Source organism: Anastrepha obliqua, chromosome 5 (assembly GCF_027943255.1).
Source record: "Anastrepha obliqua isolate idAnaObli1 chromosome 5, idAnaObli1_1.0, whole genome shotgun sequence".
NCBI lineage: Eukaryota > Metazoa > Arthropoda > Insecta > Diptera > Tephritidae > Anastrepha > Anastrepha obliqua.
Window position 1 is genome coordinate 97609278 of NC_072896.1, and position 27923 is coordinate 97637200.

General features: G+C 36.6%; 7 protein-coding genes across 8 annotated transcripts; 3 read left to right on the plus strand and 4 right to left on the minus strand.

The window, feature by feature from the left end:
• Positions 1-1366: 1366 nt before the first annotated feature.
• On the plus strand, positions 1367-4077 carry LOC129247510 (uncharacterized). Its single transcript, XM_054886662.1, has 3 exons — positions 1367-1944; positions 2009-2182; positions 3164-4077. The coding sequence occupies exons 1-3, from the start codon at positions 1430-1432 to the stop codon at positions 3945-3947; spliced, it is 1473 nt and encodes a 490-aa protein (XP_054742637.1). The 5' UTR covers positions 1367-1429; the 3' UTR covers positions 3948-4077.
• On the minus strand, positions 4077-8002 carry LOC129247509 (pre-mRNA-splicing factor CWC22 homolog). Its single transcript, XM_054886661.1, has 3 exons — positions 7165-8002; positions 5852-7094; positions 4077-5796 (listed from the first exon to the last, which is right to left on the minus strand). Exons 1-3 carry the CDS (start codon positions 7741-7743, stop codon positions 4181-4183), a joined length of 3438 nt encoding a protein of 1145 aa, XP_054742636.1. The 5' UTR covers positions 7744-8002; the 3' UTR covers positions 4077-4180.
• A 3281-nt stretch (positions 8003-11283) lies between these two features.
• LOC129247867 (uncharacterized) lies at positions 11284-12350 on the minus strand. The gene is made up of 3 exons (XM_054887228.1): positions 12281-12350; positions 12024-12219; positions 11284-11948 (listed from the first exon to the last, which is right to left on the minus strand). Coding segments are annotated over exons 1-3 (756 nt in total). The 5' UTR covers positions 12283-12350; the 3' UTR covers positions 11284-11390.
• A 314-nt stretch (positions 12351-12664) lies between these two features.
• Positions 12665-19351, minus strand: LOC129247151 (leucine-rich PPR motif-containing protein, mitochondrial). The gene is made up of 7 exons (XM_054886111.1): positions 19153-19351; positions 18390-18915; positions 16090-16564; positions 15139-16002; positions 14555-15078; positions 13363-14482; positions 12665-13287 (listed from the first exon to the last, which is right to left on the minus strand). The coding sequence occupies exons 1-7, from the start codon at positions 19293-19295 to the stop codon at positions 12755-12757; spliced, it is 4185 nt and encodes a 1394-aa protein (XP_054742086.1). The 5' UTR covers positions 19296-19351; the 3' UTR covers positions 12665-12754.
• Positions 19352-19469: 118 nt separating this feature from the next.
• On the plus strand, positions 19470-21981 carry LOC129248476 (cysteine desulfurase, mitochondrial). Of its 2 annotated transcripts, XM_054888033.1 has the most exons (7): positions 19470-19558; positions 19633-19806; positions 19862-19953; positions 20015-20226; positions 20360-20568; positions 20645-21236; positions 21631-21981. In XM_054888033.1, the coding sequence occupies exons 2-7, from the start codon at positions 19650-19652 to the stop codon at positions 21782-21784; spliced, it is 1416 nt and encodes a 471-aa protein (XP_054744008.1). In that variant the 5' UTR covers positions 19470-19558; positions 19633-19649; the 3' UTR covers positions 21785-21981. The 2 variants fall into 2 exon arrangements, with proteins under 2 accessions (XP_054744008.1, XP_054744007.1); XM_054888032.1 differs by lacking the exon at positions 19470-19558 and having other exon boundaries at positions 19567-19806.
• Positions 21982-23391: 1410 nt separating this feature from the next.
• Positions 23392-24434, minus strand: LOC129248126 (very-long-chain (3R)-3-hydroxyacyl-CoA dehydratase hpo-8). The gene has a single exon (XM_054887564.1). The coding sequence runs from the start codon at positions 24357-24359 to the stop codon at positions 23628-23630; it is 732 nt and encodes a 243-aa protein (XP_054743539.1). The 5' UTR covers positions 24360-24434; the 3' UTR covers positions 23392-23627.
• Positions 24435-24455: 21 nt separating this feature from the next.
• Positions 24456-26358, plus strand: LOC129248125 (uncharacterized). Its single transcript, XM_054887563.1, has 5 exons — positions 24456-24782; positions 24845-24986; positions 25042-25316; positions 25370-25511; positions 25566-26358. The coding sequence occupies exons 1-5, from the start codon at positions 24635-24637 to the stop codon at positions 26191-26193; spliced, it is 1335 nt and encodes a 444-aa protein (XP_054743538.1). The 5' UTR covers positions 24456-24634; the 3' UTR covers positions 26194-26358.
• Positions 26359-27923: the final 1565 nt, after the last annotated feature.

Consider the following 27923-nt stretch of genomic DNA (forward strand, 5'->3'; position numbering starts at 1 on the left):
CATAACATAACATAACATAACATAACATAACATAACATAACATAACATAACATAACATAACATAACATAACATAACATAACATAACATAAAATAACATAACATAACATAACATAACATAACATAACATAACATAACATAACATAACATAACATAACATAACATAACATAACATAACATAACATAACATAACATAACATAACATAACATAACATAACATAACATAACATAACATAACAAAACATAACATAACATAACATAACATAACATAACATAACATAACATAACATAACATAACATAACATAACATAACATAACATAACATAACATAACATAACATTACATAACATAACATAACATAACATAACACAACATAACATAACATAACATAACATAACATATCATATCATAAAGGATTCACCAACAGCTTCCATTTGATACACATATTGTACATACACATCCGAAGGTCATCAATAGGTATGAAAATTACCCCGTATTAAAGCACTTATCAACAGCTTTCATTTGATACCCATATTGTACATATATAATAAAAAAATTAATAATAATAACATTAAAACAACAGGTATTATTAACAAACTTGGTTTTATTTTAAATTCTTCAAGTGAATCAAATTAATAATAATCAATAAGAAGGCATATGCAAATACAAATACGTGAATTTATATATGTACATATGCGCATATACATACATATATACGCTCACTTAAGTAGGAGAGAGCAAGATGTCGAACGTTGCCGTTCGTTTGCTTTGTTTGCTTTGTCGTTCGTTCCGCGCTTTCGCTTGCAGTTCATTCAAGGTAACGGCAATGAGCAAGGTAACGACAAATTAGCAAGGTAACGGCAATGAGCAAGGTAACGACATATGAGCAAGGTAACACTAATGAGCAAGGTAACACTAATGAGCAAGGTAACGACACATGTTTTCGTGCGTGCAGCCTGTTAAATCGAATTATAAGACGTTATCACGTCAAAAATATTTAAAGAAATAATTTTTGTTGTCAAAAGAAATTTGGTTTATTATTTTTTTTTTTGCCTTCATTAGGTTATCCGTTAACAGCCTTCTGCAACAACATCTAACGGTAAATTCAGTTATGTGCTCTCTCGTTGGAGTTAACACACCTGTGTTCATTTTAGGAAAAAATGAGTACTAAAACTATTTTATACTATATTCTTATTATTACTATTTATATGGGATATATACAATATAACCCTAACTTAATTAGCACACTGGCTACTAGGGCCTTCCTTTTTTATTCATTCACAAAATGAACAAAACTATTTGAATATCAAATGTTCTGACAATTAAAAATTTCATCTAATGCAATAGCAAAAGCTCATACATAAATTATTAAAGGTAGTTTTATTTATTAATTTTTTTTTTTTTTTTTTTGCAACAAAGCTCTAAAGAAAAATGAGTAACTGCGGCAAATACGTGGATCGCAATCCGACGTTGCGTGCTGCGGGAATATGTACTAAAATATCGGAAACAGCTGAGGATGCATTGAAAAGGTACTCTATCGACGAGGCAGCTGAAAGTATTATGCACACGAAATGCTTACAGAAATACAATGCTATGCGTGGTGATCTATTGCCAAACCAAAGATTCATACCTGAAGAAAATTTAAAAGAATTGCTCAGCCCAGAATTACAAAAGAGTAGATTCGTTGTGTTCCGTGAAAAGTTTGCCGAAAATATGTACTCCAAGAAAGCAGAACTTGGTAAAGCTCTTCAAGTGGATTCAAAGCCCGAGTACATTACCAACGAAAGTACGACATTTGGCGAACCTACACAGAGGTCGGAACCCTTATATAATCTTATGTTTCCATGCAAATCTCCAGATGAAGTGAACCGCGATTATGTACGTTGGCATGAGAAGTATATTATAAGTCATGGCCACTACTTACCCTCGGAACAAATAAGTCGACAGTATGAAATAGAAGAGTCAAAAACTTTAGTTAATTAAATTAAAACTTGAAATTTACATTCATAGTTACATTAAACCATTTGACCGGCACAAAAATTTTGGACAAGTTTACGATGTTGACTTCAATGGAAAATATGTTAAAAGAGCCATGGCACAATGTGATAATCTAATTGTTGTAAGCAAGGCACAAAAACAATATCTTGAAAGAACATTGGGTCATTTGGGGCGAAGCATTAACAGGTATAATTGATTTCAGATTTACGGAATGGATTGAATGTCAGAGTGTAATCTTACCGAACTTGTTCCCGTTCGAACTCACCGTTCCCCCGACAGTCTTTTCTGCGTTACCGGAACGGCCCGAATTTACTATATATCCGGCCAAGGACTGTCACTCCAGCAACACCCCGCATACATGTGCGGGTGTGGTGCAACAACAACCGAACTGGTCAATATTTGACTAGCCTTACATTTCAATACAAATATTTTGTATTTAGGCGGCACATATAAGCGCTCTTATTTATAAATATACGAGGGTATGGCATATCTTACAAAGTTGAAGTACTAATGCTTTAGTAGCCTTCTCTTATTTATTTTTTTATTAGTATTCGTTCCCCGAATATGCAGGTTTTTGAACCACATTTTAAGATTTAGTTCGCAAGTGTCAAATGTGATTGACGTGCTTTAGACTCGTCTATGACATCTTCTCCATACTCGTCTATGACATCTCCGCAAATGTCCCGGGCTGCTTCGGCAGCTTTTGACCTCGATGAAAAGCAAAGAAGAGCAGGTGCCTAAAATGTTAATTTTTGCCTCCTGGGTATTGCATTTCTGTAGTGGAAAAATTACTCAAAAATACAATTAACATAGTTTTGCAGAGCAGAAAGAGTTCTACCAAATGATACTTACCCTTTGCCAAACAGCAAACCAATCGTTGTAAAATAAAAGAAAATTTAAAAACGCTATGAACTTATTCCCCAACCCAATATAAATCTTCTGACGGGGTGATTTATTTTGCGCCACCTTATACATATAGGTAAGTCCGCTTCGCTTCGTCAGCACAGAATCACCTCTCATGCGCACGAAGTAGTGGTTCTTTTATCGCAATTTTTATATTTCTGAAAACTTATTTTGGAGGAGCCTTTGCATAAGGGTATCCTTTTGTAGCCAAATTTCATTATTTCTTGTTTTTTGGTTACCTGATAAATCACTTGCTTTTTTCAGAGAAAATCATATAACACCAGATATGACTTTTGGTGCACCCTCTAAGCCAAATGAATGTAATGTAAAAGCACTGATTGAGTTACAAGATCAATGTGAGGGAACAAGTCCTTTAATCACAGCTATAGGAAATTTAAATAAGATACGCCAGAGTCTATTCGATCGTCACACCTTGCACATGCAAGATTTGAAGTTGGCATTGGAAAAAAGCGACATTAAAAAAACTGGCCTTTTAACTTGGAATCAAATATATGAAATATTGTATCGAGAAGGAGTTCATTTAAACCCGCAAAAGATAACTCCAGCATTACGGCATTTCAACTTAATCGAGAACGAGGGCTTACCTTCAGAGTGCATCAAATATGAAGAACTGTGGAAATTATTGCACGTTCAGTATCCAATCCCAAAAACTGGTAATATATCAAAAATGCCACCAAATATTTATAACAAAGACACAACATACCGGCTTATGTGTCAAGACCGAACAAGGCCACCAGTTGAGGCTTTGCCTTTGAAACCCTTCGACCCAGAGTTTGCAGACGAGCCCACAACGGCCAAGGATGTTATTTCTCCGGATATACCTATGCATTTTGGACTTACCCCAAGTGATTTCGCGAAATTACGTCCCAAGGAAGAATTGCGTCGAATATTTAAGCGTTTAATAAATGCAGACGAATTCGACCCTCTTTGGGAAGCGGCGTACAATAATTTAAAACGTACAAACGAGCTGATTTCAGTAGTTGAAATACGTAATGTTATGGATAGTAAAAAAAGACCTACAGCATAAAACCATCAGCGTGATTTGCATGCCATGAACATTCCGAATACGATTTTCTACTTGACGTAGATATATTCTTTGAAAAAAAAAAAAATTATAGCTTTTTCCTGAAAAATGCATTAAAAATACATTTTGAAATATCTTTAACTTAATAGGATATCATTTTCATTAAACATAAAAAGTCCACAATGTTTTGAAAATTCAATTTAATTTCAGCGTAATTAATTGTGTAGCTTTAACAGTTATCCACGCTCTTTGGACGAATTTCGTGTTGATCGCACACTACGTTTATCAGTATAATCTTCACGCTCTTTACGGTTGCGGTCTCGGCTGCGGCTACGACTGCGACTGCGTTGGCGTCTGCGTTCGCGATCCTTCCGACGATCCTCGTCTAAATCCCGATTTCGCGCTTTGATACGTTCATTTCGGTCACGCATTACATCTCTTTCTTCGTACTTTCTTTCAGACGACTTATCCTTTCGAACATTTCGTTCCGTATATTTGTCAACATGGCGATCCTCATTACGTCTCTTGTCATTGTCCTTTGGCTTATTTTTTCGTAACTTTTCCGCATTATCGACTTGTGCCTTGTGTTTCTTGGTGGATGTATCTTTAGGTTTCTTACCTCTCGGTTTCCGATTGCGTTTACGCTTATCATCGTCACTGTCACTGCTACTATCACTACTATCTCCATCGCTTGCACTGCTTTTCGAGTCGGATGAATCTTCCGAGTTGCTGCTACTTTCATTATCGCTTACTTTTCGTTTAGTTTTACTTGAATTAGTTTTTCTCGACTTCTTTGTCTTCTTGCTTTCCTTCCTACTGCTCTTCTTATTCAAATTATTTTTAGCTTTGCGCTTTTTCTTTTTCCTGTCCTCTTCATCGGAATCGCTTGAATCTGACGTATCGCTGGATGAAGAACTACTTTCCGAGGAACTTGATGACCCCGATGAGGATGATTCCGTCGATGATGAGCTTGAGGAACTGCTCGCAACTGGCTTTGTTGCCAATATTTCAACATTAATGGCAGGCACAGATTTCGGTGCGTTCTTCAAGAACTGCCTTAATTCATCAGTTAAACCTCCCAGCCCAATAGATGTGAAAAAGTTAATTGCGAAACGCGTATTTCTAGGATTGTCTTTAGGAAATAGACCTGCCAAACTCTCCGTCAGAACTTCATTCTTAAGTTTAGTATTAAGTTTCCCCAATCCCATGTACTCGGCTAACTCTTGGAAAAGTATTTTTATAAAAATTCGACTGGATGAGGTGGTGTCATCTTCGTTTAGCTTAATACATTCGAGTACATCCCAACCAATAGCATCCGTAAATAGTAAATGCGCGAAAAATTTACTCACATTCCGTAAACGATTTGTATCCAAACGATGCGTTGTCTGATAGGTATCCTTAAAAATATCCTCAAATGGTGCAATGTAAATTTTGTTAATTGAACAAAAACGTTGAGCCAACAATCCATAGAATTTTTCGTAGGTTCTCTGCTCTGCACAACAATCAAGAAACATGTGGCAAAGCTCAATCTCTTGGCCTGGCTTCAACTGCATTTTCATTAATTTGTGCGCACATTCTTCATAATCCAAACTCGAATTAATTGTGAGATAAATCGTACGCCTTAGAGCAATTAGATTAGTTTCAGTATTGTCGATGATGTCACCGGCAGTGCCTTGGCTGCCATCTCGCTCTTCCTTTTCAGAACCCGACGAATCCCCGGACTCGCTTTCAGAGTCACTTCCAGAACCAGAACCAGTACCACTGCCACTAGCATCACTGCCCAATATCTCTTTACTAAGACCTTTGTACTTATCTTCATTAGTTTCATACTGGTCATCAAATTTGAAGGCATCTGCAAATATAAGAAACATTTTCATAAGCTTACCATACTTTAATTTAAAACTTACTTAAAGCGTCCTCCAGATTTGTGGCCTCGTCCAACATTAGCAGATGTGTAAACTGATCATCTTCCTCTACCAGCTCTAATGATTCAATCACAGATTGATGATCCTTGAAGCCATCCTTTCGCACCTGAAATACCACCTCAATCATGTACTGCACACGCTTATCTAATTTTCCTTCGTGCAATATATTCTTTAGCATTTCAAATATGGCACCTATGCCTTTCGAAGACACCTCCGTCAATTTCATGCCGCACTCTTTGAGGAAAGCGATAGCCACTTCTACAGAGTCATCGGTTGGTGACTCTACCAATAGGGTCAGTATCTCCAGGGCAAGTATTTCGTGTGCGACTCGCTGATTTACTAAATGAGCAATGAAACGCGAAGACGACAAACAAACCGCCTTATCATTTCGACGAAAAGCGCGTTTAAATTGAATTACCAAACGCTTAAGTAGTAGCTCGCCAATATTAGGAAATTTTGAATTGATTATAGATACCAAAGCTGCATAGACATGCGTGAAAGTAGGTGACGCCGCTTGGGCTTGTATAATGGAACGACAAAGTAGGCCGCGTCCACGTACAATATTCTCCTTAAGAAGCTCACGCGTAATAATAGCAATGTTATCGACATTTACTTTGTTAATGTAACCATGTATTGATTTTTTCAGTGCTTCCCAAGCAATTCGCTGGTATGCGGCTGAAGCTTTATCTGTTATTTCCGCTTGCATCATACGTAATTTGGCCGGTGGTATATAAGCTCCACCGGTACGCGATGTCAATAAATCGACAGTTCGACGCTGACGCTCAGTAATCTTTGCTTTTGGATCAGTAACTGTAGCATTGTCATTTTCACGTTCTTTGCCATCGAAATCGAACCCTTCTTTACCGGATAAGGACGTTGTAGATTGCTTTGTTGAATTCTCACGTTTTCTTTTATTGCGGTCTTCATCTTCGCGTCGCTCTTGCTCTGCATGACGCCGCTTACGTTGTTCCTGTCGCCTTGCTAAAGATGCAGATCGACGTGAACGTTTGCGAGAACGGGATCGCGATCGTGAACGTTGTCGTGAAGAGGCACGATTCTGCGAACGACTCCTCCGCCGATGTTTTGTTCGATCACGGGAATGTGAACGTTCCCGCACGCTTCGCGCACTGCTACCAAATTTCGTGTTAGGTACCTCATTAGCTTCTTTATGTTTTTGGTCCGCATTTGATTTGGCTACTTCTTCGGCAGAATTGCTTTCATTTTGCTGAAAATATATGCAAACTTTGATTAGATGACTAATATACGTTTATTTTTTGTTTTAATTTTTAACAAACCTTATTGAAATTATCGTCAACATTTTCCTGACGGCTAACTGCAGTTTGATCTCCAATAAATGTGCCACCCGAATCACTCGCATTCACTTTTTCTGCCACTTTTTCATTATTCAGATTAACATTAGTAAGTTGAACTTCTTCAGGGCCTTTTTCTGATCCCTTCACATCTTGAATATTTCCATCGTCATTATTCAGCTCACCATCTTCTAGCTCCTCCGATTTTTCATTTCCATTTGAATCTTTATCTGTAGAACTCGCCCCATGCAACTCAGTGCTTTTCTCTGGATCTGCGGAATCTGTGGTATCTTTTGCAGCTGGCTCTTTTCCTTTGTTATGGTTTTCTACTATTGCGCCGTCAGATGAGCAATTATAGTCATTTTTTTCTGCAACATTTTTAAGTTCCTTCGCCCCATCTGCTGATATGGGATTCTCACTTTTTTCCGCATTCTGAGATGCAAAGTCCCTTTCAACGTTTTGTTTATTGGTGCTCGGTGTGGACTCATCTGAACTCGAAGAGGTTGATGATGAACTTGTACTATCACCACTGTCTGAGGTGCTATCGGATTCACTGTCTGACATTTTTAATCAACTCTAAATCAAAATATTAAATTTACACGCCACCAAATACCGCAAATTTTCACTACTCTTTAATAGTACAAATACTAAACAATCGATGTAAAAGTCGAAAGCACCAATTGCCTTTAGCCGTGTTCCTATCGATTTCCCTCAAATTTATGTTCACAATAACTTCATTTAGTGTTATGTTCCCAGGCATGGTGAAATTCAGAAGGTGGGGCCAATAACAAACCGCTAACTGGCTTTCAACGAGTTTGAAAGAATCACTTGGTTGGCTGACGTAAACAGGCTTATGGCAGCGGTTTGTTTATATATAATGGTGAAACCAGGTAAATCTATCATCCTTGTAGTTCCGTGGCTACCTGAAAAACAGCCAAATATTTTCAAGAATGATGCACGAGTTGTAGAATCAAGGATCGGTGGTGGAGGTGAATACAAAAATGCAAGAAATGTTGGAGAGGACGGTGAAAGCAATTTGGTCTCCTATACCAACCTTGAGGTGTTCAATAACTTTCTCGACACATCCTTCTTTCACAATATCTCTGTTTGTTTCTCTTATTAAAACTTAACTCTATCTGTAGATTATTAACATTTGTTCATTTTATTTTGGATTACTCAGAGGCATACGACGAATTTTTCGACCTCATTAGTAATAGATTTACTAGTTTCCTTAAATATTGAATAGCGTGGTCACGATTCTTATTTGGCGCTTACACGAGACAGTAATTGTTTGATCGATACTTTATGAGATATCGATCACTAAAGCCGAAAAAGTAATGGATTTCTTTTTTCCGCAAACCAATAGAATAAAATGAAAATTTTTACGCTCTTAAATTCCATGAACTAAAATATTATTGAATGTCTAGGCCAAGGCGAATTTATTACAGGTGACAGCAAACACATATAAGTAAAACCCTACATGTATTTGTTGTTGCGTTTGGTGCAAGCATCATGTCAAAATCAGCAAGCAAATGTAAACATACGAATGTAAACATACCAATACATACAAACAAAGCATATCATTTTGACGTAAGCCATCCCTACGGCGAAAAATTCAGCTGGGTGAATGCTGTCACCTTATTAAATCCACCTTGGTCTAGGCACTTCATAAATCTTCCAAAGAAAACTTCAGTAGACGACAATAAAAGACATTTGATGTCAAAGTTTATATTCCACACGCATTTTATGTTTACACTTTAGTAATTCAAAGAGTAATTAATGATACGAAATACCACTTTAAAGGAATTGTTCTTTGTTAATAAGGCTTGAACAGTCTTGAAATATCATTGGACCTCTTATCATTTCATATAAATTAACTGTAATAATTAGCACCCAAATGGCTTAGCATAGATGAGTGTCGCGTTAATGGACGAAAAAGATCTTTCGAAACTCGAAAAACGATGACAAAATAAAGTTCATAATAGGTTTAAAGATTCACAATTAGGATCGTATTTTTCGAAACCTCCAAAATTATTAGAAAATGTAGATAATAAACAATAATTAGAAATGGAATCAACTTTGCTTTTTTATATGAGCTCCAGTGAAAGTGATGTAGATGGAAAAAAAGTGCAGCGTCAGCTAAAGGTTCGGAGTAACGCACTGGCATTGTCCAATTTTGACACGAAAGCAGTACCTCCAGTGGTGCATTTGGCAGCTAATTGGCAGAATTTTGAATAATCGATTTCACCTCAATAGGCAGGAAAATCCATTTCTTCCGGGTATGGCTGTAATTTTCCAAATCTTTGGGTATTTGCATAACACTTTGCAGAACGCTGGAGAGTTTTAGGATTCTGTAAAAAAGTAAGGTATCGCCCTACAAAAGTGGCATTTCAAAGTCCGCATTTCACAACATTGGCATTATGTTTAGAATTATTTATGATCCTCAAAACTATGACCCTGACATGGGCGAAGCAAATCAAACTAAAATACTCTATTTTTTATTTATTTATTGGCTATCCTTCATGCGTCAGAGTATGCAACAAATAATAATGGAAAATTCTTAATATGTACAGACAGCTTGTCAGTCTGTCTAGCGATAAAAAATATCTTTAATGATAATCAGATCGTTTGTCGTATCAGGGATAAATTAATAAAATGTCCTAACAAAATAAAGATTCTATGGATACCTAGCCACATCCCTGGATATGTAAAAGCTGATGCAACAGCCAAAAATACATATTCCAAACCCTCCATCACTTTCGACATATTCTCCTCGAATGACATCCCTAAAACTATCAACCTCCATTCTTCCCACTTGAAAAAGGTTGAATGGTCTCAATTAAATAATCCATACACCCTTATAAATCCTGATGGAAAAAAATCCCTATTCCCAACTTCCCTTTCCAAACACCAGATCACAACTTTCATACGTCTGAGACTCGGTCATACTAAACTAGCACACGAACATCTTCTCCTCGGCTGTCCTTCCCAGACTTGTCAGTTTTGTGGAGGCCATCTCTCAATCGAACACATCCTAGACCTCTGTCTAACACTAACCACCTAACGGACTACTGCATTCGGAACTATGGTACCAAGGTGGATTTATTATAGGTGACAGCATTCACCCAGCTGAATTTTTTGCCGTAGATATGGCTACGTCAAAATGATATGCTTTGTTTGTATGTACTGGTATGTTTACAATCGAATTGTATTGTATTTTCACTTAATGCTTGTATCGAAGGCAACAACAAATACATGTAGGGTTTTACTTATATGTGGTTGCTGTCACCTGTAATAAATTCGCCTTGGTACCATCCACTCTATTAACTAAATATATGAAATGTATTAATACCAGGTACCAGGTAGATACCAATGAAATAAGACTTTCAGCTATTAGTCCATAGATGTCGCTAGGAGTATTTTTAAAACTTCCCAAATGTTTTGTTTTTTTCGTCTGTCATCTGTCAACAATATTCAGTTGATGGGTTATCTATGGTTGATGGTTTGTTATGTTTCATACAACAATGATTTTTGTCGCTCTTAAAAATTTCGAATTTCGTGCCTTCAAACTACGCGTTGCCGACATCGATAATTTTCTGTTATCAATTGAAGAAAAACGCTTCTCAAGCTCATCAAATGCTTATACAAGCTTATGGTGGACATGCGCTAAGTAGACCACAGTGTTTCAGGTGGTTTGTAAAATTCCGAAGTGGTGATTTTAGCGTGGAGAACGAGGACCGTGGCCGGCACCGAAAAAGTTTGAGTACGGCGAATTGCAAGTATTGTTGGATGAAGATGATGGTCAAACGCAAGAAATGATGGCACAGCAGTTGGGAGTGACCCAAAAACCATTTCCAAACGTTTGAAAGGCATGGACCATATTTAAATTGTACAGTTAGAAATAATTCATTTTGTAATCGTCATTAAGTACTGAAGGCCCTAGTAGCCAGTGTGCTAATTAAGTTAGGGTTATATTGAATATATCTCCCATAAATAATAATAATAATGAATTAGTTACTAATTATTCTGAAATGGTATTAGAAATGTTTTAGTTATAAAATTAAATTATTTTTACTAAAACTATTATGAAATAAAGTTTTTTATTCTCGTTTACAAATTAAATATTTAATTTTTATTAAGAACTGCTTAAGACTAAAACTAATAACTCAGATATATAAAGGTTATTATATTTCACCCCCACTTGAAAATGCTTAAATACTAGAATGCTTTGCTAAATTAATTTGCAGCGTTTCCAGCTCAAGCCTTTTTATTTGCAAATTTATTTGGTGCGATTCCTGTAGAATTAGATGCTTTTCCTCCTTTATTTTAAGCATTTTTTCCTGCACCAGCAGTAATCTATCTAACTTCGCATTCAAACTAATATGGAAATCGGACGCCGCTTTTAAATTTTGCTGGAGCAATGTAAACTTTTCCTTTTTACAATTTTTTCTACTCCGCAAAGTTTTACTCCTTCGCGGTGTGTAGGCAGCAGATGGAGCTGGTAAAGAGTTGCTGGAGGAACTCGCTTTTTCGTCGTCGCTGTTATCACTGCTACTGAGAATTGTTGAGGCCGGTGTAGTCGGTACACTATCGGGTACTGGTGTATACTTTTTCTCCTCTATACAATCCTCTAGTCCGGCTGCCTCTATTAAAAGTTCTTCGGAGGCAGTAATAACTTTTCCAGTATAGGGTCCACCGCCAGTTCGCTGCTTAGATGCTTTGTTAAAAGAAAGCTTTTTCTTTGCCTGATACTTTTGATCAGCGAAAACCTATAACAATCCATAAAAATTGTATATTTTCAAATAAAAAGTACAACTTTTTTATGCAGATATGTATGTAAGTACCTTCCGCCACATCTTAGCATCTTTAGTAGGTGGTCCTACAGCATTTAGGCGCTTCGAGAGCTCCTCCCAGAGTCTGCTTGCTATTGCTCTCCCTTCCACCGAACTTGGCAGCTTATTTTTTGCCAGGCCTGGGTGGCTTACCATAAACTCCGCCATGAGTTCTTTCTGTGTAGGGTTTAGTTTACTGTAATTCGTCCTATAATAGTAAAAGTAGTTTAAAATTATTTTTAATTTAAACAATTTTACAATTTACTCACATTTTTAGTGAAATTTGGCCGCTTTGATTACCTGTTGATGTTCGTATGACAATTCGAACGAACGCGTGCGTTTACTCTACTTTTACCGTATGTCATCACGCAGCTTTACGATATAGGCATTACGAGCACGTATGTCATAATCTGAAAAACATTATTTTACGTGACCAAAGGTACGTTCACGTATGTGACAAAATAACCCTGCTTTATTTTAGGTTTGTATTTATTTCATCCACCAACTTTTTAAATGAATTTCATACGACTAAAATTAGAGTACATGAATTGTCACTTTATGCTATGTACAATAAAAGTTGTATGTGTAATCTGATAATGTACTGGTTCAAGATAATGGCCGAACGAGAATTAAATTAATTCAAAATAAACATATGAAGTACTTAGCATTTATTTAAAATAAGAATCAACAATTATTCGTTAATGTTACAGACTACGAACATATTTAATATATCCCATCCCTATTTATTTAGTTGGTCGTGTAATTGGTCTTGTCTCTGGTCGCTTCGGCGTAACGTCATCATCAGATGATTGTGAGCTGCTGCTGCTGCTGTTTTTTTGCGACTTCTTTTCAGGAATTTCGAATGGAAATTCCTTATTCTGCTCTTGAAGTGCAGTTTTCAGGCGCACTAGCGCAGTGCGATTTATATTCTCTAAACATATATCTTTGATTGCTGTTTTCAGCGTGTCCAGCGCTTTATCTAAATTGTTGCCAGTGGTGTGTATGTCAATTAGGCACGAATAAGCATTCCCTATAGCTCCTTCCGAGATCTTTGACTCACGCAATTGACTTATTACCGCTTGAGCGAGCTTCTCGTCTTTTTGCTCGCGCGCCGTCTGCAGAACTCGTTGGAACATTAGACGTGGTGCGTTCGAAAGGTGTTTATCCCATATGGATTTCGATGCAGCTTCATCGCCTTTTGAGAGTAAATGCATCCATAGCACATTAACTGGGCCTAATTGCTTTTGTTCAGCGTATTTCTCCGCAATTTTTTCGACTGAACGACAACAAAAATAGTGAATGTTAAACTTTTGAAAGAGAAATAGTGATTATTAAAATATAAAATACCTACATAATGGCAATGTTTCGGGGTTTTGTTGTAAAATTCCTAGAGCGCCACCACGTGGAAAATGATCAGCTAGTTTAGCAGCTTCTTCTGGAGTTTTTGCTGCAGCAATCTGCTCATAGATTGACTGCAAATACTGATCCGTCTTACCAGCTATAATGTTTGCATGACAAAAACGGTTATCAAAAGAAACTATTTTCTTTTGATCATCTGATAATTGCTCTCCGAGTACTTGTAATGTATTCACGTCGCCAGCGGCAGCAATCTTATTTAAGTAAAATCTGAAAATCTTCGGTTTCGGGTATTGCTTTTTCGCTAACAGCTCGGTTACGATTTTTGTCGCATCCGTCAGACGTCCAGCGCGTACCGCATGCTCGATCAATTGCGAAAGATCATTGATGCTCACAGCTTCAACTGATCGTAATTGGTTTTTAAAATCTAGCGCAGCGTCAATCTCACCAGCTTTGATAGCTTTCCGCAGAAGCGATAAAGTAGTTGGTGACTTTGTTTCCTTTATGGCATTTTCCGATTCAGCATTTTTTGTTTTATTCGACTTAGCCGCTGGTGCTTTTTCTAGTTCTGGTACAACAAATGGGACTTTTATGTTTTTGTGCTTCAACAGTTCTGCCAATTTAATAAGGAAAATATCGGTGGGCGCTATGTCCTCCTCCTGCATTTTGGTCCAAAGACCCAAGGCCTTTTCGGTATCTTCCGACTTACAATAACTCAGCAATAAATTATAGTAGATCTTGTTGCGATCAATATGATTAAGATCCTTTGTCGCTTCAACCAAACCTTCAAGTGGTTCTACCATACCCTCGTTTTTGTAACGTTCACATGCGCTGTTAATACGTTGTGGACGTGTACGAAGTCCAGGTGTTTCCAAAATCTTTCTTGCTTGACGTATGCGTCCACATTCGACAAACGAAAATACCAAATCATACAGACTGTTTACTTCACCATGAATGTTTGTGCTCAAATCAGTTAGCTTTTGCAGATTAGCGGCATCCTCCATTTCTATGAGGCGACAAGCTAAATCATTTTTCCACGGCGTACACTTATACTTTTCGCAGATCTGCTCAAATGCTTCCACAGCTTTAGGAATGTTGTCATTTTTAAGGTGCACCTAAACAAAAAAGTATTTAAATAGTTATAAAAAAATGAATACATATTCTAATAAATAATCCCTGATACATACTTTTATTAACGGCCCCAAAAGTACATTAGTGGGGTAAATATAATTTCCGCCCACCAATGTATCAAACAGTTGCTGCAATTTATCCGCTTCACCAGCTTCGGCCAGTGTATTCAATAGACGCCATACAACCGAGATATAGTTAAAAGAACCTTCGTTGTCCGTTACTAACTCCGGTTTCTTATTACGTTCCAAGAATTTAATGGCTTCGTCGAATCGTTCTTCGTTTATGAGTAGGTTTGCAATGTGCACCGATTTAAGGTTGTCCAACACGAATTCAGGATTATCCGCTTTAATTTTTTCGTATTGTTTTAATGCCTCTGATGTCTTATTTTCCGTTGCGTACAAATCTATTAGTTGCGCCCATATTCCAACTGAAATTGTGAACTTTTCCACTTCCAGCTTTTCGATGACTTGCAAAGTCTTCTCCAAATTACCAGAACGGAAGCAAGCATTTAGTAGTTGTCGTTTTAAGTTGTTAGCATTATCGCCTTTCGTTTCGACGTTAGCGATGAAACGTTCAAGTTCTAAATATAATTAGAGGTTTGATTACTGTAATCGAACCAATTAAAGCAACTGGAGCTTACCTTCAACTGTCAACGAATCCAGACCACGTTTGCGCTGTTCTGAAGTTTTCCGTGGTACAAGTTCTAATTCACCAGAGGTAAGTTTGGCCAAGTTCTCGGAGATTTCAGTTGTCATTTCGGAGCCCAGGCGTTCTGAAATACGCGCAGCACTTGTATTACTAATGGTGAGCCCCTCCTTTACCAGCGCTGGCAAAATGTTACTTAATACTTCAATTCTATTGCGACGAAAATATGAGCAAATGTCATTCAGCACAGCTCCAACAACATCAAAGCTTAGATTAGGCCCCTCATTTTCTATTGTCTCACCATTTGCTTCTACTTCAGAGCCCTCCTCAGGTTCGGTACGCTGTGCGTTAAGTGAGCGACTCTGAACGGTTTCGTATAGTTGCCTGACCACACGAGTAAAAGAGGCATAGTCGTTGGTAGCTGATAGCGCGTGAATTAAGGGTTGTCTGAACAATTGGGATGAATAATATGATCTATATGACTCCATAATATTAGCGGCAGACTTCAATTGATTTGTAGTCAATGCTACGTAGGCAGTAGATGCTGCTGAACTAGCGCTCGATATACCCGCATCACGTAAGATTGTTACGATTTTATCCCAGTTCTTCTCCTTTAAATTAGGAATGACGTAGTCGCGCAAGGTTTCAGAGTTCGGATGCAAAGCGAACTCATCTTGCATGTTACGTATTATGGACATGATTTGGTTTGACTCAGCAGAGCAAATCAATGGCCAGAAGTAATGCTGGCGAATAGGCAAACCAGCATTCTTCAATTCGCGCAATAGCGGAAGTGCATTAGAAACCACACCATTACTAAGTCCAGCTTCAGTGGCTACCAAAAGCGCTTTAGGGTTCAGACCTTAAAAAATACAGGCAAAAAAAAAAAAACAAATTAATTTAACCCACAATAAAAAATAATTATCATAAGAATATGTGTCCTCCATACCTTCATCCTGAAGAGTTTTGCAAATACTTAAGATCTTGTCCATTGGACGGTTGGCTTTGACAAGCTGCTTAATGAAAAAGTTTCCGGTATCTACCAGTTGACCATCAGGACGAGTGCTACGTGGCATTACTTGCAAAATTTTTAGTCCGACATCCTCATAACCCTTGTTCACCAAACGTAGTATAACATTCACTGCATCTTGATTGAAACCTGCCGAAATGCGCAATCTTGCAAGCACTACATCCACTTTATCCGCATGTCCGTTAATGCTCAGTACATAGACGATGTCCAACAGATCTTTATCAAGTAAGAATATTTCCGCCTTTTCACATTCGTCCAGTGTACGAAGTATAGAATCAACATCACCATGACGAGCATAACAACACAGAAGAGTTGTGTAGGTGTCAGCACTGGGATCCAAATTAGCCTGTTTCATCACCGATAAAATACCTTTGGCTGATTCTAGATCATTGGCCTAAGGTTGAAAGAGAAATAAGTACATACACACACATACATATATTAATTAAATTAAATAATAACGAATAAAATTTTATAAATATATATTTTTTCCTCGGACATTTTTGATAGCTCTGCGAAAAGTTGATCAAGTGGTGATATTAAAAATCTACATATGTATATATATAATTATATATATATATAGACTATTAAACTCTCAGAATCCTTTAAAGTTAAGAAGTAATCAACAGCAGCTTTGAAATTTAACACTAAATAACCAATGAAATCAAAATAATAAAACGAACAGAGAATTACAACAAAAACACGGCATACGAAATTAAATAGGGGAACATATTGGAAATTAAATAGAGCAACACATTGTTCAAACTGACAGAGCCGGAAAAGGGTGTGATTTGGGGTGATTTGCCCATACCTTGAGAATTGGGGTTTGCATTTATTTGAGCATATTAATCTCTGCAACTCAGGGTTGGATAACTACAAAGCGATCATAATTGGAACGAATGGTGATGGTGGAATTTTATGCGAGATGTGAGTCACATACATTCAAATGGTATAACACTGATCACAAATAATCTGAAGAGTTCCGAAGAAATTATTAAGAGCACCCCAAAGGCTAAGTATGAATACTGATAAAAAAAATGTATTATTGTAAATAAAAGCGGCAGAGACTACTGAAATGCGAAGCTAACCATGGAAATAAAATAGAATGAGTAAAAAAAAACTTAAAATATATAGGAATATGGCGGAATGACCAATGGGATCATGATCTGGAATAAGCGGTAAAACATATCGCACTTGTTACGTTAAAGCGTAACAACTCAAAATTTCCAAATTTTAGTTTTTTGCAAGAAAACAATGTACAGTGGTCATCTCTACCCACTATAAAAATCGTTCAGTGGTTTGTCTAGTCTTTCGTTTAAAAAACCGTTATGACTCTCTCTTTGTTTTCAGAATGACTTCTTTCGTCTCAACTAAAGAGTTACATTTTTAGTTGCCTCCAAGTGTTTGAACAAATTTGTGTCACATAAAGTGTAACATTTTGAATTGTGCCTGTTTACAACCAAACGGTTTGTTTAAGTTTGTTTAAGTTACGTGTTATTTTTTCAGTTAAACAGAGACAACTCAAAATAACACCACTAAGTGCATAAAAAAATTTCAGGAAAAGAGTAACAACTCAAAAATTTGTTATTTTAGCGCAACTACTAAACAAATAAGAATGAAACCGTTATATTGTTTTTAATGATATTTTCGTACAATTATATTTATATATTTTTTTCCTTGTAATATATTATTAATATTTACGGAAACAGTTTTTCGTCTCTACTGAAAATGTTCAGATTTTGAGTTGTTACGCTTTAACGTAACAAGTGCGATATACTTAACTATTGACACGACATGCCAATTAAATTAAGGACGATTTTTAAAACTCTACGTAATGGCGACCCTTTTCTATCGACAATGAAATATAAGCTTTTGAAATATGGTGCTATATAAAAATGATGTTAGTAAGCTAGACTGACAAAGTTTCAAGTGAAATAATGCTAAATGGCATGCTAACTCCAAGGAAAATGTTAACGGAAAAAAGTTTGCAAATTATGATGGTTCACAATTGCTGAACGAATGAAGAATATCAATTGGCTTAACAACTGCAAAGACACAAATTTCCTGATATCTTTAATATGACCTGATAACCGTATGGCTAAAATCAAAATAACTTTTGTATGTAAACGCGAACATGCAGCAAGGATACGCAGACCAAGAAGAAGATGGATATATTCATAATTGTAAACAGATAAGAACATTCTTATTGGATTTCGACTTACCTGTGAATGACCAAGTATAAGCGAATTAAAAACATTCTCGTTTACTGGAAGATTCTTGGAACGCATAAATTCTAATATGCGCGTAGCCCCGTCAATATCGCCTTGCTGACAATAGCGTGCAATCAATCGCTGATATGTCACACGATTTGGCTCTATGTTCTTGGACTCAATTTCTGCTAAAAATTCTGTAGGTGAGAACGGATGCTCATTTTCCAAATAGACACGCAGCAAAGCATTATAGTGAGATATATCCATTGCCACATTCAACACATTAAGTGTCTTCCAAATCTCTTGCACTAGTGCAGTACGCACCTCCGGCATTTCTTCTGGCACCAAATTCCCACAACAACGTATTACGAGCAGCGATTGTGAACTAGTCGCTGATTGTTGCGTGCGTATCTCTTCCAGCACTTCCTCAATATCTCGCCGCGAAATTCGTCCGACACGACGCACATCTTGATCTAGCCGGCGCAACTGTTTTTCCAAGTTGAGATCTGACTTGGGTGCTGGATTGCTGGCGAAGCCACTGAAAATATGCAAACATGAGTCAAGTTTTTTTTAGGTTATGCCATATGGTCCGAATCTGAAAAGCATCTTTTTCAATGAAATTTGATAAAAACCTTTCACATTTTGACTTTAATAAGAACTAACGCAAATTCGAGCAAATTTGTAAAATTGAGCCACCATTTGTTTCATGATTTCACCCTTCGTATTGCGTAATGTAATGGCCAGAGGGTGCACCGGTAACCACTCATATACTTACTGCTGGAATTGTATGCCAACACTGGGAGTGATTTGTAGCAGATTAATTCCATTTTCACTTTGTCGTACTGAATCCACGACAAAATTTCGCGTGAAACCTGCGAAATAGCGAAGAAATTTTCCTGTACGCAAAATTGATGCCATCCTTTATGCCTTCTGGAATAATGGTTGTGACAAGTAGAGAGATATTTAGCTATCTGAAGTATGAGGCATGGGAGAGTAAAGTAATAAGTGTTGCTCAACCAAAATGCGGCCGAAATAATAAGTGCAATACACATTATACGAATTTTATCGCATCTAATGGTAAGCGCGACATCTATACGTGAGATTCTTCTTTTCTTGCGAAACGACGTAATTGTGTACTGTCAGCTGATTGTCAAATAAGGCGTGTGATAACAAATAGTTGGGTGAGTGAAAATATGTGAAATTGAATTTGTAAAAAAATAACTTCCCTACATTTGCATTCTTTAACTTCTGTTAGTACCAACATTTATAAAAATGCTGCAATTATTTGGAAGAGTTCCGAAAAATGTTTTCGCACCAAACATTTTATTAACCAACCACGGTGGATCGAATGTTGGTCTTCCGTCGTCTTGCGTATGTTTATACAATAGGTTTAACTCTACTGAAACGCAACCGGCATCAGTATCTGAGGGTAAAACTAATAAACACTGTTATATCGTGGTAACTTGAATATATTGCAATTTTAGAATTTCGACAAAAGCAGATACGCTTTAACATAAAAGCAGAACATGTGGAAGGTAGACCACTTTATCTAGACGCTCAGGCGACTACACCCTTGGTAAAAATATTCTGCTTTAGTTTACGATTGCGTGATTTCATCATTCGCAAACATTTTTTAGGATCCTCGTGTCTTGGACGGAATGTTGCCTTACATGACGAACTACTACGGAAATCCACATTCTCGCACTCATGCATATGGTTGGGAATCTGAGAAGGCCGTAGAAACGGCACGAGAACAGGTGGCAAAGTTAATTGGTGCAGAGCCAAAAGAGATAATTTTTACATCAGGAGCTACAGAGAGTAATAATATTGCGGTTAAAGGTGTCGCTAGGTATGAATACTTACTATTTCTTAAAAGCATAAATTAAGTTTCCAAATTCAATTCGTATATTTTGTAAATACTGTGCTGGAAAGAAGACACCTTATCATACACACCCTTATTTTTATTTCGAATTATTTCAAAGATTCTACGCAAGTAAGAAAAAGCACGTGATTACTACACAAACAGAACACAAATGTGTGCTGGACTCTTGCCGTGCTTTGGAGAATGAAGGTTTTCGAGTAACCTATTTGCCTGTTAAATCAAATGGTATTATTGATATTAAGCAGCTGGAAGAATCTATGACACCGGATACATCATTGGTGTCCATTATGACTGTAAACAATGAAATTGGTATGATTATGACTAAATAGCGCTACGGAAAATACATACCATAAATTATTCACTTATTATAATTTTTCTTATTCAGGCGTGAAACAGCCGATTGCTGAAATCGGTGAACTTTGCCGTTCACGCAAAGTATTCTTCCACACAGATGCAGCACAGGCTGTAGGCAAAATTCCCATCGACGTAAATGCAATGAACATTGATTTAATGTCAATATCTGGACATAAAGTGTATGGTCCAAAAGGAATTGGAGCAATTTATGTGCGTCGTAGACCACGTGTTCGCCTTGAACCAATTCAAAGTGGAGGTGGGCAAGAACGTGGTCTACGTAGCGGCACTGTACCCGCACCACTTGTTGTTGGATTTGGAATTGCATGCGATCTAGCATTGAAAGAAATGGACTATGATAAAAAGTGGATTGATTTCCTTTCGAAACGCTTGTATGACAGAATCACTAGTGCTTTGCCTCATGTCATCCGTAACGGTGATGCCAAGCAGACTTATAGTGGTTGCTTGAATTTATCTTTTGCCTACGTTGAGGGCGAATCTTTGTTGATGGCCCTAAAAGATGTTGCTCTATCAAGCGGCTCAGCTTGTACTTCAGCGTCATTGGAGCCTTCCTATGTACTGCGTGCAATTGGTACCGATGAGGACTTGGCACATAGTTCAATAAGGTAAAAATATATATATTAATAGTATTTCAATAAGTCAACACGCCAGCTACTGCACTAAAACAGAAGATTATGGAAAGTTTTTTTTTGTCTATTTGTCTGTGCAATGAATAACTCAAGTATATTTACGATATCTCAAGGGAACCTGGAACATAACGTTGCTTTTTGAAATTGCCATCGTTGGTTATATGATAACGACATCCACTTTCTAATTAAACAATTTTCGCAGAAGCGTGACTTTATGAAACCAAAAAACTATTACATAAAACCTGATATTAAGCAGATAAACTGCGCACACCCTTCATAATAAGCCTTAAAAATGTGCTATTTTGAAATATAAAGTAGACATTAGTATATAAATAAATTCATATGTTTTAATTTAAAATTTGTTTTCCAGGTTTGGAATTGGTCGCTTTACCACCATTCAGGAGGTTGATTACACCGCCGACAAATGTATCAAACACGTCGAACGTTTGCGTGAAATGTCTCCATTGTGGGAAATGGTACAAGAAGGCATTGACTTAAAAAATATTCAATGGTCGCAGCACTAGTTTAACTGAGCTACAACCATTGTGTCAGAACTGTATTGTATTGTACCTATAAGAGTTCGGCTAATGCCCTCGTTATATGCCGATTTTGTATTGAAAATGTGTGAAAATTTGGAATATTGGAACGATGCTGCTTTATTTTTCGTAATATTTCATAGATCGTATTAAGGAGTGAAACAAAATAAAATATTGGAAAGAGATTTAAAGTCGTATTTAATGTGAAAAAGTACTTCTCGCTTATCCTTCCCACGACAGTCGGTTTTACGTAACCGGAACGCACCGGATTTATAACCGGCCAAGGACTGTCACTTCAGCAGCATTCCTTGTATATGTATGGGGGATGTTTATGCTGCTACAACAACAAAATTCGTCGCTTATATGTAAATTCGGTCCGTGTGGTACCAAATTCGAGAAAATCTTGTTTGTATTTGGTGCAATACTCTTTATTATAATGCGACGAGATTTGTAAAAATCAATTTCTGACATATGTATCTCATCTCAGACTTTTGCCACAGTTGGATGTTATAAATGGTATTCATACCATATATAGGTACTATACATATATCCTATTTGTGAAATGCGTCTTGGTGTTTTCCACAAATAAGGGGCTTACAGTATTATGCCAGCAGATAAGGAGCCTTTTCATGGCAGAAATGCACTCAGAGGTGTGGTATTGCCAGGAGAAGAGCGAACTTTAATAGAGAAAACTTTTTCTAACATTTAGTGTTTCATGACCGAGATTTCGAACCCGTGCACTACCTAATGGTAGTTACGCACATTCGCACGACTGTCAATTATACATTACCGGAACGAGCCGGGTTTATATCCGGCCAAGAACTGTCACTCTGGCAGCATACCCCGTACATACATGTGTAATATTTATGCTGCTACAACAACTACGCAGCCGCCATACACACATACCTCTGAGATATTAATTCAATAAATTCCAAGTTACATGCTCTACATAAGGATATGATTGGCTTAGTGCTTTTACTAATTAAAAATTGCATCAAGCAATCATTGCTTTTCTAAACGAATTAATGTATGCATGCATGTATAATTTTTTTTATATTATAAGAAATGCTCATTTGTGATCTTTTAAAATTTAATGGCAATTTATGCAAATATGTGAAAATATTGTTTTCGTATGCGGAATACTACCACGTAACACCTAAATGTAATCGTATAATATAAGCAACAAATATGTACATATACACATACATATGCATGTTTTTGCACCGGCTTAACAGAAAACGTCAATTAATTATACATAGTTGCACATAGTGAAAAGTTGAAGGGTGAAGAGCCAATCGGCTGTAGTCCGTATGGTTAATGCAGTTGCTACAACAGTTGCTTGCATTAATTAGTCGTTTTTTAATTTCGAAAGCGTGATTTTTTAACGTTTACATAATATGCCAAAGGTTTTGTAAAGTCCAACAACGTTAGCAAGCGTCCACTTAAAATATACCGGTTTGTATGTGCTCATATTTGCATACATATTTTTATAGTCGTATATATGTATGTACATACGTTCACACATAAGAAATGTATAAGACACAACATATTTGGAATTGCATATCGTTTCCAAAATTCACACAGGCCCTTACCAGTATTTTTTATAAAACTTTTTATTTAAAAATCTGATGGCTAATGCCCAAAAATTACAAAATCTCACAAAAGTAGTCTTACTTAATTATTTGTATTTTAATTTTTTTATTATTGTATTTGTATTTTCTTTGTTCGCGTTTTACGTAAAATAAAAAAAAAATATTTTAGGCCACTTTGAGCATTTCGGTAGCTATATTTTAACATATTATTAAATGTATTTAAAAACTGCATAAACTTATTAATTAGTTTTTTTAGTTCCTTGAGATTTGCTGACGTTTCCTCCCAATATCTTTTTGCGCTGTGCAAACATGTGCAAATACATTTGCGGAAAGAGTGGTATATACAGAAGCATCACAATCCACAGCAGCGCAAAATATGAGAACGTGGCGTTCCATTTATTTGGCATTTCCCAGGACCAAACTGTATTTGTTTTGGCATAGCTCTGTGCCCACCAGAAACACAACAGTTCTCCAGTTACGCCGATGGGGTAAAGCGCAATAAATGTTGTGTAACGTAGGAAGACCACAATGTAGGGCATGATATTTAAAATATTGAGGGCATAATACCCGTATCGTATGATTTCAGTAATAGCCCAAGCGAGAAGTGCAATCGGTAGACCAGGTGACACTTTACCAGTCGGCGTAGCCATGACAACTCCAATCACAACCATCATTCGACTCAGTACTTGAAACGTTGTTATCACTGGATTTGATTTTACCAAACCAAAAGCTGCATTTAAAATTTCAACAAAAGCAGCATTTTGGAAAACTATTACTGCAAAACGGGTGTAGTCCCAAAGCGTAATTTGTGCCCGAAATTGTGGACTCTGTAGCAGATAGTAATTCACCAATTGAAAGAGGATGTAACTCCAGCCAGCTACTTGTACGGCATTGTACAGGAAAAGGTAACCTTTGACCACTACACCTTGTGGCTTTGAAGCTGATTTAACCGGACTCGACTTTGTTGCCATTTTTGAAGACTTCACCAAATTAAGACGTCTATACACTTTCACCGTTTAACTCAAAGTGTATTGTTTAACAACTAAAACAGCTGAGGCAAGAAATCATATCACCAATGGAGCACGGTGTACATATTACAATGCGGCGCCAAAAGTTAAGACTAATTGTGAATTGTTTTGACTCTAAAGAAGAAGAAGAAGATAAACTAAAGTCTAATTTATTGGTTTAATTACAAAGGCGACTTCATACTACGTATTCATTCTATATATATTCATTATTTGGCACAATGGTCTCACAGTTAGACGATGTTCGACTTATTAAGCTAGTACAACTGCATCCTATTTTGTATGACAAAAATCTTGCAAGGGGATACAAAAATTCATCACTGAAAGATGATATTTGGCACAAACTGTCGGTTGAGTTGAACTGTTCAGGTAAAAAAAAGATTCAATATGATTTTAATCTATTATTTAAAAATAGTTTTACTTATCGATAGAACGCGCGTGTATTACTCGTTGGAAAAGTATTCGGGACCGCTTTGGCAAGGAGTTACGGAGAGCGCAAGAAAATCCTGAGGAGGCGGTGAACTGGGACATTTTCGAGCATCTGCTCTTTTTGAGAGATCATTATAAACAAGGGTATTTGTGCATAAACACCAGTACTCAGAATTTAAATTTAAAAATAAATGATTAGACAGGCGAATGGAGAAGCGTTCCTTAACATAAAATATGAACCCAAAAAACGAAAACGGGGAAGGAAGCGTCGGATAGAGTGTGAGGAAGAGGAGCCCAAGGAAGAACGTGATGACGACGATGTTGATCCCGACGAATTAATGGAGAATCAGCAATTAATTCAGTTAGTTAAAGAACATCCAGTGCTGTATGACAGGATAAAAATAAGGGATTCGAAAAATTTGACGGTGAAAAATGATGCATGGTATGAGATTTCTGAAAGTATGGGAATATCAGGTAATTAATAATGAAATGGTAAAATTACAAAATGTAATATCGCGCTTTTTTAGAGGAAGTCTGTTATAAACGTTGGAAAAAGCTACGGGAACGTTTTGCTCGTGAATATCGCCACCAGAAATTGTATCCAGAGCGACCTGTAACTTGGGTGTACTTCCAAGATTTATCATTTTTAGAAGAACATTACAGAAAAGGGTAATAGAACATATTTTCAAAAAGTGTAAATTTAACAACATCTACAATTTTTAGTATCCCACTTCCAGTAGAAGCTATCAGGCAAAAAAAGAATGCTAAAAACGCAATCACAACCGCAGTAAATACTTGGGGGGAAGATTGCCCATTTCTATATGTTAAAGATGAGCGGCAGTCACAGGGAGAAGATTTAGATGTTATTGACACTGAATTGGACGAATTAAACACGGATTCATTGGATGAGCTCATAATTATGCCAAATAACAACAGTTCAAATGACGATGGAGATGTTGAAAATTCGATAACAGACTTATTAACAGAACCGCCATGTACATCAGAAGCGTGTCGTATGCAAAATATTCAAGAAACTAGTGCTGAAGAGCCGGAGCATAAGCTTTCAGTTGTAATATCGGGAATCCAGCAGGTTTTACAACAATCACAGGATTGTCTTAAATCCTTACAGAAACAAAAAGAAGGCCACAAACATGAATTGCAATCTAAAGGATGGTCCTCATTTAATACTGAAGTAAGTTTGCTTCAGAAAGTGCATATACTACTCGATGGGCTGAACGCCGAAAATCGGACAATAGCTGAGCGTAGAATAATACAATTCCTATGCGAATGCCAAATAAGAACACTAAACAATGAGAGCGTAGAAGACGTATGCTATACACAAGATTTTTAAACGCGTTAAGTTAGAAATCTGTACCCAGCGTTCTAGGTAGTATAGTATTCAGGGCTGAATGCCACAATGCCGTGAAAGTTTGCTATGGTATAGTAGCTTGGAACTTGGAACTTCATACAGTTACTAAATAAGCTCTATTACAGTTCTATATGATGTCATGCGTTTATATGCAAATAAATATTATTAGATTATTTATATATTTTTGAGAAGCGGAAGGAAACAAATTACGGTAACAGTTCAATTATGTTGTCTGAGTTGATATTCAGTTATATGTCGGCGGTGTACTTCATAAACAACGCCGTCATCGGAGTCGCATATATTTAAACTTTTAAGATTCCCTGGTTATATACATATATATTTATATGCATGTATATAGTGTCAGGCAACGCGTATTAGTGGTTTCAAACATTTCCCTCAGTGAAACTAAATATGTACGTACATATATCACAACAAAATTGGTAAATTTTTTTATATATGCCCAAAAATTGTCATGAAGAAATTTGTGTATTCACAATTATTAAATGAGGTATACTCCATTACTGGACTGTCCATTGAGAACTATTACAATATGAGTATTCAACTCGGTGTACAGAATACAGATGGTGATGTCTTCCGAAAATCGCTACCTAATTTTTAGCGATTTTGACAACCAATTGCGTCATCTCTGTAGATAAACAAACAAAAGTATGTCAATATTTGTATGAAAAGTTGCTCACAAAAATTGAGTACAGTTAAGATAAGATTTTAGTGCGTAAATTTAAGCGGCAGTTGAAAGCAACCATGTGTAATGGGTTTAATGGAATTACAGAAATTTGTCTGGATGTACTTTCATGAAATAATGCGTGTACCGTTTAAGTTCAAGCGGTTCGTAGATCATCATATAAAATATCGTTTAGATATTATATAAAATATTAAAAAAAATTAGTTTTATTGGCAATAAACCCAAATATTTTCCATATAAAAGCATGTGTGAATCGATAACAAAGTGCGCAGGTGAATAACACTTTAACTATGGTATGAGACTTTTCCAATTTGTTGTGTGAAATGAAATTATTTTTGACAACCGCTGAAAGTTTATGCAGAATATTTTATAAAACAAAGTAAAACGACTACTTTCAGAAAATATCTACAATTATTAATTGCCATAGTGTTAAAAGCCAGTTCACTGCAATTAATGGAAGTTTCAATTCTTACATTATGAAAAAAAAATCCCGCCTGCTAAGTCTTATTCTACAGATAACACTATTTGGATTTTACATTCTGGCGTTTATTGTCCCATCATACCACAAAGGGGTGTAGCCGCTTTCTGCACAGTGCAGGATATTTACAAAGAATATGTTCTGAATTTTCAGTGTACATTTCACGGAGTCGTCAGATAGTGGTCTCAGCGAGACCAATTTTGTAGTATCTTAGGCTACAGTTACCTGTAAAGTAACCAATTAAAAGTTTTAAGTATACTCTGCTGAGTGAAAGTAGCTTATCAGAAATTCCCCTGTCCGGGTTTGGAATTAGGAATACTTGTGTATATTTGCTTATGTACTATATTGAAACTATATTAAATATATACAATTTTGTATGCGGTCGCCAAAAAAACAAATTTTAATCATCTGTCGTCTGTCAAATATTTCCTCCCAATGTACTTGTTTTACTGATTCAGTGCCTAATATTCAATACTCTTCTTCCCAAAAGTAACTGTCAAGAATTTCCAACAGTGAAAAGTTACGAATTTC